We start from the raw sequence: 12,305 nt of genomic DNA, 5'->3' as shown, positions 1-12,305 counted from the left end.
TACTCATTCAATGCTCATTACCCTTAATGTACAAAAGTAATTAAGAATAAATATTTTCACTAATTTATCGCTCTTTTAGACTAATCAAGGACTCTAATTAACCCCTAATCATTAATTAATTCACACAATTGAGAAAATCATTGGATAGAGCAAGGGATTGCTAAGCTATGTGCATCAACTAATGTGTAAATCAATCTAAAATAGGAGATTAATTAAGCTCTTAATTTTGGCCTCTTCTCTTAAGGTAAAATTAAGTAAAAGAGAGTCAAATTTCTCCAATTGATGTAATTAGGTGTTTTGATGCATCTAGATGCTCTCAAAACACTTAAAAACACTAATTTAGACTACTTACATGACCAAATTAAATCCAAAAAATACATTTTCTAAAATTTTTACCTCTGGAACAAGATTAATCACCCTTAATGACAAAAACCGATCCATTAAGAGAGATTAGTTAATTTCAAGGATTTTTTGAAATTTTTGAGAAAAAAATTCAATGATTAAGCTACTCCTAATGTTGGAATTAGGGTTGCAAGAAAGCACTAAAAGCTTGAAGAAGAAGAAGCAAGAATGCACACAACACACAGTGTATTAGATTGTGTCAATGTACAAAGATAAGTTAACCCTAGAATGATGGGCGTATATACAAGCCGGGGGAAAAAACCTCCTAAGGAGGGAAAAATATCATCATCACTACCAGGAAGTTGTAAGGATGTGAGACCTTTCCATGCTTATGCACTATCTACGATCTTTTGCTTAACCTCCACATTGGTGGCCTCCCTCATGCTATGCGCAACAACAACTTCAATGCTAGCATTTGATGAGGCCATCATAAGAAATATGTAGGAGGGTTGTGGGTGGTGTACTCTATTAACAAGGCTTAGCTAAATGGTAATTGACAAAGTGCTATGAAGCTTATCTCTATATTTATAGGAGTGTGAGAGGTGGATAAAGAGATATTCCTTGCACTTTTGTAAACAAACAAAAAAGAACACCTTTCTTCTTTTTTATTGTCAATAATAACGGCATTTGTTCTCATTTTCTACACCACAATAATAAAGGCATCTTTTTGTATTTTTTGGGGAAGAGCGAGTATGTATCGTTTCTTTTTGTACGTGCAATTTCAGAAAAGGCTTTATGTGATTTATGGCCCGCCTTGCCTCTCTTTTGTCTCCCTCCCTCATTGTTCCCCTCTCTTTTTCTTAATGTTTCTAAACGATATAGCTCATAACATGATTACCATTCATCAATAGAAGACCACGTTAGATACAACACCATACCTACTTAAAAATGCACAATCGATAGGGAGAGGGGGGAGAGAGAAAGATATTGCACAATCGAACCCTCTACAATGAGGTTGCAGAGGTTACAAAAGTCCCGGACATGAAATGAGAAAATTTGGCATGTAAAATTCCATGCATTCAATGGTCTAAATTAGGGTAGGTTCTCCTACGAGACAAGGCATTATAGAGCTCCAAGTCCGAGAGGATAGGTTGGTGGATGAACATATTCTCATTTTGCTCAAGCCAAGAACACACAAATAAATGAAGTACAAGTTCTTGCATGCAAGATAAGGCTTCTTCTTGGATTCTCTATCTGCAAAATTGGACACATACAACACGGTTCATCTTTCATATGCATGATCTCCATGCGATTCGATCTTGAAAACTTCATACTTATGCTCCAGCCTCTGCACTTCTTCTACCACCATAGCTTTCATTTTCAAAGTGGCCTTCATTTTTTTGTTGCTTCCTCTGATATCGATGTGCAGTACTTGACTCTTATGCCATTTTTCATGCCTGAGCCACCTGCCTCCGTGTTCGTAGTGGACCCAAATAGTTGTTCTTTATTACTTGCTATTGTAAAGGACCTTGTATCCCCACCGCTACTAGGTGGAGTGGGCATGAAACCTTTTGCATTCTTGCTCTCCACCTAGTATCCACCTTCCCCCATAATGAATAGACCTCCTCATCTGTGAGGTTAGTTCTCATAGCAATTGGCCATATCTTGGGTGGTGGATTGGGCTTTGGGTCTATGTTAGTGTCCAGAATATAGCAATGAAGCATGTGATCAGGGAAAAACCACATCTATTGTCTGATGAGACCATTAGGGTGCTTGTGATACCTTTTGAATAATGGTGTGGGTACACTCTTTATAGATTTGGCTATGTGTTACCCACACCTCTTACCACCACGAGGCATTTTGTTGCATGTGACCTTGCTGCCAATGCATGTCCTTTGGATTGCCAACATTGCTTCATTCACCTTGCACTCAATCACACTGAACTTTGTGACTTCCGTCGTACTTTGAGGAGTAGCAGTTGTATCAGGCTTCTTAAAATTGATCTTCCGTGGCCTTCCCCACATGTTTTTGGTACCGAATGATGCATGGCCTCATCATCAATATCAATGACCATAGCAGGCTAGTCTTTTATGACATGCAGTTTCTTTGTCATTGGTTAGGGGGGAAGGTGCCTTATACATGGGTGTTCCTTCAGTTGCGTGATTGCCTATTTAGACCACTTGGGCTACGCTTGTAGACATCGGTTCTGTTAGTTTTTCCAAGCTTGGTCCTCTCCCTATGTGTTTGCCTTGAGAGTAAGAGACTACCTTAATGCTGTGTAAAATTGTATTTGCCATATCGATAGTACATGCATCATAAAGATAAATATTGTGTCTATATCCTTCTCATGCCAACTCCCATGCTTGCTTTCTGCTAGATTTGTTCTTCGGGTATTTGAACCATCATTACTTCTCTCCAACTGTTGTTATAACTGGACCCAAATGTGCTATGCGCACATCCCACTAGCTCAACCAAGAGTCCATTTGTTGAAATATTACGATCTATGACATGTCCATTGCGCCACCACTGATGTATTAATCGAGCCTCTATTGATGCACCTTCATTGGTAGGAGCCATGTGCCACTTCTTACACATTGCTTCCTTGAGATATGGCACACACATACTTTGTTGTGTGGGCAACCATGCTCTACTCCCAATGAAATAAGCAGGACCTCTCGCTATCTATCAGGATGTTATTTTTCCTACCATTGAAAACTTTATAGGACCTTTAGTACATAGAGATTTGAATATTCCATAAATGGAATAATAAAGGAAATAAACCATAGACACCATAGCATAACTCAAGAGCATAAAATTAGAGAACACAAGATTGGGTGCAATCCTCCCCCCCGGAGGTGTGTGGCTCCACTCCCACACGTGGTATTTAAATCATATTTCATAAATTTAGCCCTTGGAGCCATAAATAGCATAGCTTTTTTTAAATTGGCTTTTACAAAATTGAACCATAGTCCAATGCTTTTAAAGTATCTCATAAAAAATAAACCTTGCTCAACATATGTACAATGGGCCAAACTATACAAAATTAATTATTTTACACACATGTGCATGGATAGATAATTCCGTTCAATGTCCACCTTTTTGTTGTCCTGGAACTGATGATCTATGCTAAAAAATAGTCAACAATGTTAGATCACAATTACTTTAGAATCACTCACAAAAAATAATACTGACAAATGGACTCAAACCATTATCTAAATTCACTACCATTCTTCACACATAAGCCATGCATCACACATAATTAATCAGATTCACTCACAATCAAACTCACACCACACATCTCACACATTACCCCATTGATCGGATTCACTCACAATTAACTTAGCTTGGGCATGTCTCACACGTGTTATGGTTGATCGGATTCACTCACAATTAACTTAGCTTGGGCATGTCTCACACGTGTTATGGTTGATCGGATTCACTCATAATCAACTTAAACCAAGATATTCTTTTTACCTGTCGGGTCACCCAACAATTACAAAATTAATTATCGCATCCCTTTTGCTTGGGTTACAACTGTCCTCAGTTGCATATTTAATTTTAGCAAGTGAAAAGAGTTAATATAGAGTATTTGTCACGGATAGAATCCCTCTCAACACTCAATTGTGATAAGTTATCCATCACACAGATAAATATCATTAAAAGTATCCATCACTCATCACAAACATTAGAAAGAGTATCCTTCATGAACACTAACATGAATGTGGATCACAGATAACTCATCCACCTTCTTTTGAATTTGAAAAGAAAGTAATTTGTAGAAAGTTTTTAGTTGAAATATATTTATAGATATATTAAGGTCTATGGGCTCATTGTGAAATGACAATAAGTGACATATATCCTTCGGTGATCACTCGAAAAACATATGTGCATCATTATTATTTCATTGAAGTCTTAATAGCAAATGGTCTAATATGTACTTTCTTCCACGTTTAGAAAGTAAATATAAGTCATTGAAACTATTATGAACGAATAATTTAAATTTAACTAAGCACTATTCTTTGTCTATTTAGAAAATCAATAAACATACTCTAGAGTAAATTTTCCCTCTTACTTGGCAAACAAGTCAACTATGGACTTGAAATTTGTTTTCATATTGAAAAATGTATAAGAATGAGTTTAAGGCTTACCTTGCTAGTTGTAGAAGTCATGATTTAGAGTACCCTCTTGATTTGGTTGGTAGCCCGTTATCTTCTTCTACAATCACATTCATAGCCGCAACTCAATTCTTTGTCTTCTCTGAGCACTTGTATGATTAATGTCCTTCTTTGTCCACACATCTGTAGCATGTAATGTTACATAATGTCCACCCTTTAGTTGTACGGGGACGCCCAAACACTAGTATGCCATCCTAGTGAATTGGTATCATGGGTGATCCCACATTAAATACTGATTACCTAGTGTTATTGGCATAGCTTGAGGTGATGCTTGACGAGTGTATGTTGTTAGGTGTAACAAGTAGTGCCATGCTTGACAAGTATATTGTGGTCAAAGTGAAACAAGTAGACTATGCTAGACAACTGCACGCGGTCGAAGTGAAACAAGTGGTTTATGCAATTGATGTGCCATGCTAAGTGAAAGTGTAACAAGTATATTGCGGTCGAAGTGAAACAAGTGGTTTATGCAATTGATGTGCCATGCTAAGTGAAAGTGTAACAATTTGCAATACACACCATGCTAGATGATGTGTATAATGATACTCTCATTGTAGTGAAATAAGTGGTAAGTGTATGTTGTGCTTGTGCCTATCAACGTTTCATATTGGGATTAATTATAGAGAAGGGCAATTGATTGAAACAACTAATGTGCTTACGTTTATGAGATAGGTGGTGAGCAGTGCACGTGTCGTCACACTTGGAGGATCTTGTCTATATCATCTCGGAATATTATTATCTCATATTATTTTGTTGGCCACGTGCCAAACGATTGTACATATTATTTATGCATGCTTGTGCATGGCGTTGCTATATTGTTAGCACATATTTTAGAAGAGTTTTGATTATTTACACTTAGTGTGTGAACAAGCTCTAGTGTTTCAGCTATTTTTGTAAAAGTGGGAAAAACAAGCCCAATTTTGTATACACAAATATTGTTAGCTCCTTGGGGCTATTTATTGAATACAATTCTGAAAAATACTCATGTCGTGAAAGTGGAGCTACACGCATGAGGGAGGAGATTGCACCTAATCTTGTCTTGATGGTATTGTTGTTTTATCTCTCTTGTTTATGCTATGTTATGCTCTTTCATATCAATATCATGCAAGTCTATGCTTTAATCTTTGATGTATTTGTGAGTTTTTAATTATTTCTTTAAGAAGTACAAAGAGGTCCCGTGACATCATGTAATCACACGAGGCTTTTTCTCTCCATTGTTATTCTTCTTTGAGACAATGCGGTCTTCTTTCCATTCACTTGTGTACCATTGTCCCTCGCTGCTTCACCTTTACATTGAAATTTCTCAAAAGATTTGAAAAGAGGGTTAGATTGAGGAAACTGAGGAATGTGAGAATCCACCCATTGTAGTGCCCCTAGAAAATCCATTTTTCTTCTCACAGTTTGTCGCTAGAGAAATGGCATTGCTAAGATAATGAGGACGAAACATGTTCAATTCTACTCTAATGAAACTGACTTCAATCCAACTATGAACTTCCACTTTTGTTCCTTTGATTGCACTCTTTGAAGTTGGATAAGTGTTTGCCAAAATTTATCCGCATACATTTGCACAATTTCTTTATCAAGCTAGCGTAACATATCCCATTGTTAATGTGCCCTGGCTTTGTATTGAGATGGAAGATTTTTTTTTTAATGAGATTTTGAAATTCCTTCCAAGTCCTTGGTCTATTTGGTCCTTGCTTGATGGAGTTCCACCATAGAGATGCACTTTCAACCAAATGGTTGGCAGCACATTTGACTTTGTCCTTCTCTCAGAAAACTTTTTCCTAGAAAAATAGTTGTCAAGTTGATGAAGCCATGACAATACGATCTTTGGTTCCTTCTTACCATCAAAATTCTGAAAAGTAAAAGCTTTGTAGCTAATCTTGCTTTCCTTCTTCCTTGTTGTGCTTGAAGAGTAGCCTGTATTGTCTCTTGCACATGCGATTCTCCTCAAAATATCAAGAATCGGATTCCGAAGACGACCTTTTTCTTTTCTTGCGTGAAATTCTTCTCTCAATTTTTTTTCTTTGACTATTCACACTGATGAGTTGAGCTTGAAGTGCATTTAATTGATCTTGGATAGTTGGCAGTAGGATAGGTTACCAGAACCAAGTAAAATAATATGGAACTGCAGAAATAAATAAAAAAAGTAACAAGTTTATTTGACTCCTACGTATTTGAAAGAAGGTTTGTTGAAGTGCTCGAAGTCGATGGCATCCAACGAACAATAAAAATAATAATCAAATATTGCCTTGATGTCAAAAATTCGGAAAGAAGTTTCGGAACACTTGCTAGATTTTCCGCCTCGAATAATTTGCAAAAATTATGTTATGGGTTTTTCCAAAAATCTGAAATTTATGTGCTGAGATTTTTTTTTGAAGCCCACAAACTGAGATTTTAATGAGATGTAAAAGCTTTACTTTAAGTTTTTGCAAGCTTTTTATGTTAAGCTTTTAAAATGGCCAAAGCTTTTAAGACTAAGCTTTAATCAAAGCTTTACTAAGCTTTGAAGTAACGCGTATTAAGCTTTGTAAAAAGCTTTACAAAAGAAACGGCCCACGGCTTGTAGACCGCGCACAGAAGAAAATCTGCCATCCGCATAGCACGAAATTTGGTGAAGAAGAAAAAGCTTCAGCCCCAATTGGAGGGAGAGGAGATAATTTTTTTAATACGTTGAAAAAAAATCTAAATTCTCCCTCTCTTGTAATCGGAGCACAACGGGTTTTTCTTCCCGTGAGGATAATTAAAAAATCCTTGATTTGTAGGATTAATATGAGCCCTCTGTTATACAAATTGACTCGAGTGTATGCTTAGCGATTCTGAAAATAGATCAAAGATCACGTCAATGAGTTGATTTCATCCATATAGATGGATTATAGAGAGGATTATAATTGAGGAAGGTGGTTTTGGGAGAAGAAGGGTGGTTTCATCTAAAAAAGTGGTTTTATGCATTAAGGTGGCTGATGCAATAACCATGGCTTTCATCTTTGAGCCTCCATAGTTGTTCTAAACCCCCTAAACCTAATTAGGTCTGAACCAACAAATATAGTGTTTTTGTCTCTACTTTATCATTTTTGATACAATTTAATATTGAGGGGTATTTGATTCCCAACATAGAGAAAAGCACAACACTCAAAGTAGATTTTTTAGAATGAGTGAAGTACAAGTGAAATGACATGATAAGGTTACTTACACACACTCATAAGAGTGAACACACTCTCCTGGAACAAACCTTCTAAGGAAGGAAAAAGCACCCAACCCATTATTGGCCTATGTCCACACACATCACTATCAAATCAATCGCTACAGTGACACATTCGAGGGAGAAAAACCTCATAAGGAGGGAAAAAGTGTCCCGGTCCATTATTAGCTTACGTACACACATCATTAGCATACAAATGGCTTGCTTATAAAAACTTACTTTTGTATAAACATATTTTTCGTATGAAAGCCTTCGTATGAAATGAGCGAATAACATTCGTTATTTGAAGTATGTTTCAATTGTTTTTTTTGGATTATTTATATAAATTTTTTTATTAAAGCCAAATAATACAACCTATCTCTTCTTCCTTTATATGATAAAAATTCATTATTGCTACCACCTTAACTAAAATCTGAGTACTATGATAATCTTGGAGCTAAAAGAGTGGCAAGAAGGTAATGCTAGTGGATGATTTTTGGATTTTTTAGAGAGGACCTAAAAGGAATTTTGTCATGAAACATTGGTTAAGAAAAAGAAAAAGTGAGGCCTTTAAAGAAATGTTTTGTTGCAAATAGTGAGATAATGGTGGAAACTATGAACACAAAAAAGAAGGCTTGCCTACCACATTCTTTATCTAGACTTTTTTGAGTTGATTTAGAGGTGCATGAGAATCTACAGACTTGTATACAAAGTATTAAGTGGTTAGCCCTTCACACACTAAAGACCCACCATATTTTTAGCCATGCATAGTACAAAAGTAATTCATTGCTCCATTGTTGCTAGTTCTTGATTATTGGTGGTGTATTTCCCCACTTTTGTGAGACAAAGAGAAAGTTAGCACTTGAAGTGGTATGTTTTGGCTCACTTGAGGATAAGATATAAGTGGTCGAAATCAAAGTATTTAGGCTTCACATATGAATTTGTTTGAGCTAGCATTTGAATGAGGTTGTATCTCCTACATTAAAAATAATATAGCTAGCTTCTTTTTTTCATGATTGCCAACGAGCTACAGTGTATGGGGGTGGATTGTGCAAAGAACCTAATACAAATTACCACATTTGTTCTACTTTGCATTATCTACACAATGAGACTATAGCCTAAATAACCCAAGAAGAACATAAGGATCCACCAAACTTAGCTTTAACCTATGATCATGCTATGTCTCTCCTAGTGTATTCATTAACTTTCTGCTATGTAAAACCCTTACATAGACAACCCTTAATATGGCACCAGAATCCTAGTTACAAAGGGATGGGGCAAACCGACCTTAGATAAAAGATTTAAAAAAAAATGCAGGTGCGGCTGACGAACGAGGGTTGGAGTCTCCTCTTCTCCTTTTCTCTATACTCGATCGAGTCTCGTTTCTATTCTCTTTCTCGCGCGGCCTGTTTACCTCTTCGCCAGCGGCTCTCTCTCTCTCTCGCACACGCTACTGCTATTCTCTTTTCTATTTTCTCCTCACATTTGCCAGCATCTCTCTCTCTTCTTTTCTTTACCGTCTCGCGTGGCTTCTCTCTCCTGTCTCTTGCCCAGCTTCTATTTCTCGCGCAGCTTCTCTTCTTCCCGAGTGCTGCGTGGACCTGTTGGGCCGATAGTGAGCAAGCCACGTTAAGGCTTAGCATAGTTATCAATTAGTGCGGGCTTGGGGCACTAATTAATAACTAGGTCAGATATGTTTTAATAATATTGATACATAGACATAGATTAAATCATTAAATGGTCTACTTCTAGAAGCAGGGTATTTAATGCGTTGTGTAGATGTAAATAGATTACACGCGTATCGCTCGAGAGAAGTCTGGAATCTGGAACGCCTCTCGCGCTCGTCTCTCTCAACAACCACCGACCCGTCTCTCTTTCTCTCTCTCTCGCTCTCAACCACCGGCTGATTTGTTGTGTGTGGAAAAAGCTAAGCCCTCTTCATACGTTACTTGCATAAATGTAAAGGAAAGAAACGTAAACACTTCGCATTTTGCAAGCTTCAATCCTGAGAAGTTATGGCCTCTTCTGCAAGCTTTAATCAACGTAGCTTCTTGGCTTTTCTCTGCTTTTCCCTCCTTGCTTGCTCCTCGTTAGCTCTCCTCTTGCCGACCGGTAACTCTCGTCCCCTCTTCTCACTAATCATATTTAGTTTCTTTTTAACCCCAGCTTTCTTTTTTTCGTAATCGTGCAGACCTACAAACCTTGCGCTTTCCGACGCCCACACGCATGCACAAAAACTCCAATCATGCGATTCGAGATCAAGAGGTGATTCGCTTTATGAAAATTTGACAATTTCGTAGAGGAAAAAAAAAAGCGCGCATTTTTATTTTTATTATTCTTTTGTTTTTTTGGAGGGGGGGGGGGGGGTGTCAATAATAATCAGTGAATAAATGATCGTAGGAGGAGGCTGCATCCACCACCCATGGCAAACCATCACAAATCACAGGTGCTGGAGAGTGCAAGAAGGGGGATAACTGCAGCGTATTGCGAGACCTTGCCGAAGAGCCTGCCAGTACTGTTCATGTAGATTACGTTTGTGCGGACTCTTGCTGACTTCCACAACCACACGTTATCTACATATCTATCTCCTTCTTTCATCTATCTATTCTATTAACACACGTTTTCTTCATATGCCACGTTTCACTTTCTTTAGCATCTCCTTCCTCCTCCTCCTCCTCCTCCTCCACCAGCCTAAAAGCTCCTCCTCTCCTTGTACAATAATAAGATAGAGTATGAAGCAGCCTTCGGAATTGAGCAAACATCTTCATACATCTTGGGGAGTGAACTAGCCAGTATACCATTCACCTTTTATTGTGATGTGATGATTAATGTTTTTTAAATTTTACACACATATATATATATATATATCCCTGTCTTCTCCCCCCCCTCTCTCTCTCTCTCTCTCGCGGTTATTGTGTTCGTGTGCATGAGCGTGAGTGCTGCCATGCGAACCTGAGTTTTGTCCAACAAGCTGAGAGTCCTCACCAACTAGCATATATATATATATATTTATATATACAAACACACGTATATTTTAAATATTAATATAATAAATAAATAATAATAGTATATCATTGAAATGATCATTTAATACTTAATATATAGATTTAATATTAAATATTTAATGTTAATTTAAATATTTAATCTTAATAACTAATATTAATATTCATAATAGTTATATTAAATATTATTATTAAATATGAATATATATTTTTATACTTTTTAACTTATATTCGTGTATATATCATATATTGTAATAAAAATAAATTTTAAAAATTATGTTAAATATATGATGCTGTGTGTACACACACGCGCGCACACACACCTGGAAGTAAATATCTATATATAAATACTATATATATATATATATATATAACACTAAAAAATTTAAATTTATTTTAATTACGTTATATGATAAAATATGAATATATATATATATATAATGTAACCTACCTACCTACATACATACATATATGTATGTATGTATGTATTCTATTAAGCATAGTTTTCTCCCCTGTCATGTGTCAACATCATATACATCAGGGGATAGTTATGCAGCAACCAACAGTAGAGAGGGAAGGGGGACTTATGGCATGTGGGTTAAAGCTATATAGCTTTAACGCGCGCGCGCACACACACACGTCTGTTGAAGCTATATAGCTTTAAACCACACACATACATACATACACGCACAAGTCTGTTGAAGCTATATAGCTTTAAACCACACACATACATACATACACCACACACACATATATTCTATTAAGCATATGTTTCTCCTCTCCACAAAGGAAATCGATTTTTTTTCCTTGTGTGAATATTTTTTTTCTTTTGCTTCCTTTAATTTCACCTTTTCGTATGTTGGTCGAGCACTACAGTACGCTTGTGTGAAGAAAAAGTCTGCTGTCTCGATCGGGGTTGTGCACTGTGCAGAGTACTGCTTTTTAGATAAGATTAATTCGGGGTTGTGCACTGTGCAGGTACTGGTCAACGCTTTTTAGATAAGATTAATTTCGTGGGTTATTAACTGTGTGATAAGCTTGTAGATCCTGGCCAGCAGGAGCTGTCGATCGCATGGTATTCTATTACAATGTGCTATGGAGTCCAATGTACAATGGTTCTCTGGCCGGTTTCAAATAGGAGATTCTGGTCGCCCAGAGCTATGGAATTCAAGCCTTTGCGCTCAACACCCAGGTTTGGGCAGGGGACTATAAATTGCGAACTGAGCTCATGTATCAAGATGCACAAGAATTAGGCACAAGCTTCAAGCTCTTCTACTCGGCAGAACCAAAACATTGCCATGTTTTAAAAAAAGCTACCTCAAAGGAGGCCGCGCCTCCTTTGAGGTAGCTTTTTTTTAACATGGCAATTCAAGATGACCAAAAAAAAAAGAAAAAAAGCAAGAGACTTGCCACTATGTTTTGAACTGTTAGGCATAATGATCATATGGTAGAGACTCTCTCTTGCGCGCACACATGCACACACTCACAAAGAACTAAGAAAATGCAACAAGAATTCGAATATCCACGCTACATCCAGAAAATATTTTATGTATTCTTTGGTATGATGTATCGATTTGCACAGGTCCTATGGTGTTCTCATTTACTAGC

The 12,305-nt window shown here is 37.0% G+C and overlaps 1 protein-coding gene across 2 annotated transcripts; it reads left to right on the top strand.

The window, feature by feature from the left end:
* Positions 1-9,333: 9,333 nt before the first annotated feature.
* LOC147640593 (uncharacterized) lies at positions 9,334-10,512 on the top strand. Of its 2 annotated transcripts, none has more exons than XM_086808461.1 (3): positions 9,334-9,807; positions 9,887-9,960; positions 10,142-10,512. In XM_086808461.1, the coding sequence occupies exons 1-3, from the start codon at positions 9,711-9,713 to the stop codon at positions 10,220-10,222; spliced, it is 252 nt and encodes an 83-aa protein (XP_086664587.1). In that variant the 5' UTR covers positions 9,334-9,710; the 3' UTR covers positions 10,223-10,512. The 2 variants fall into 2 exon arrangements, with proteins under 2 accessions (XP_086664587.1, XP_086664585.1); XM_086808459.1 differs by having other exon boundaries at positions 9,396-9,807; positions 10,096-10,512.
* The last annotated feature ends 1,793 nt before the right edge of the window (positions 10,513-12,305 follow it).

The sequence above is a fragment of the Cibotium barometz genome, chromosome 2 (genome assembly GCF_041138505.1).
Source record: "Cibotium barometz isolate CiBa-2024 chromosome 2, ASM4113850v1, whole genome shotgun sequence".
In the NCBI taxonomy this organism is placed as follows: Eukaryota; Viridiplantae; Streptophyta; class Polypodiopsida; order Cyatheales; family Cibotiaceae; genus Cibotium; species Cibotium barometz.
Note: the sequence above shows the minus strand (reverse complement) of the source record. Positions and strands in the feature narration are given on the sequence as shown.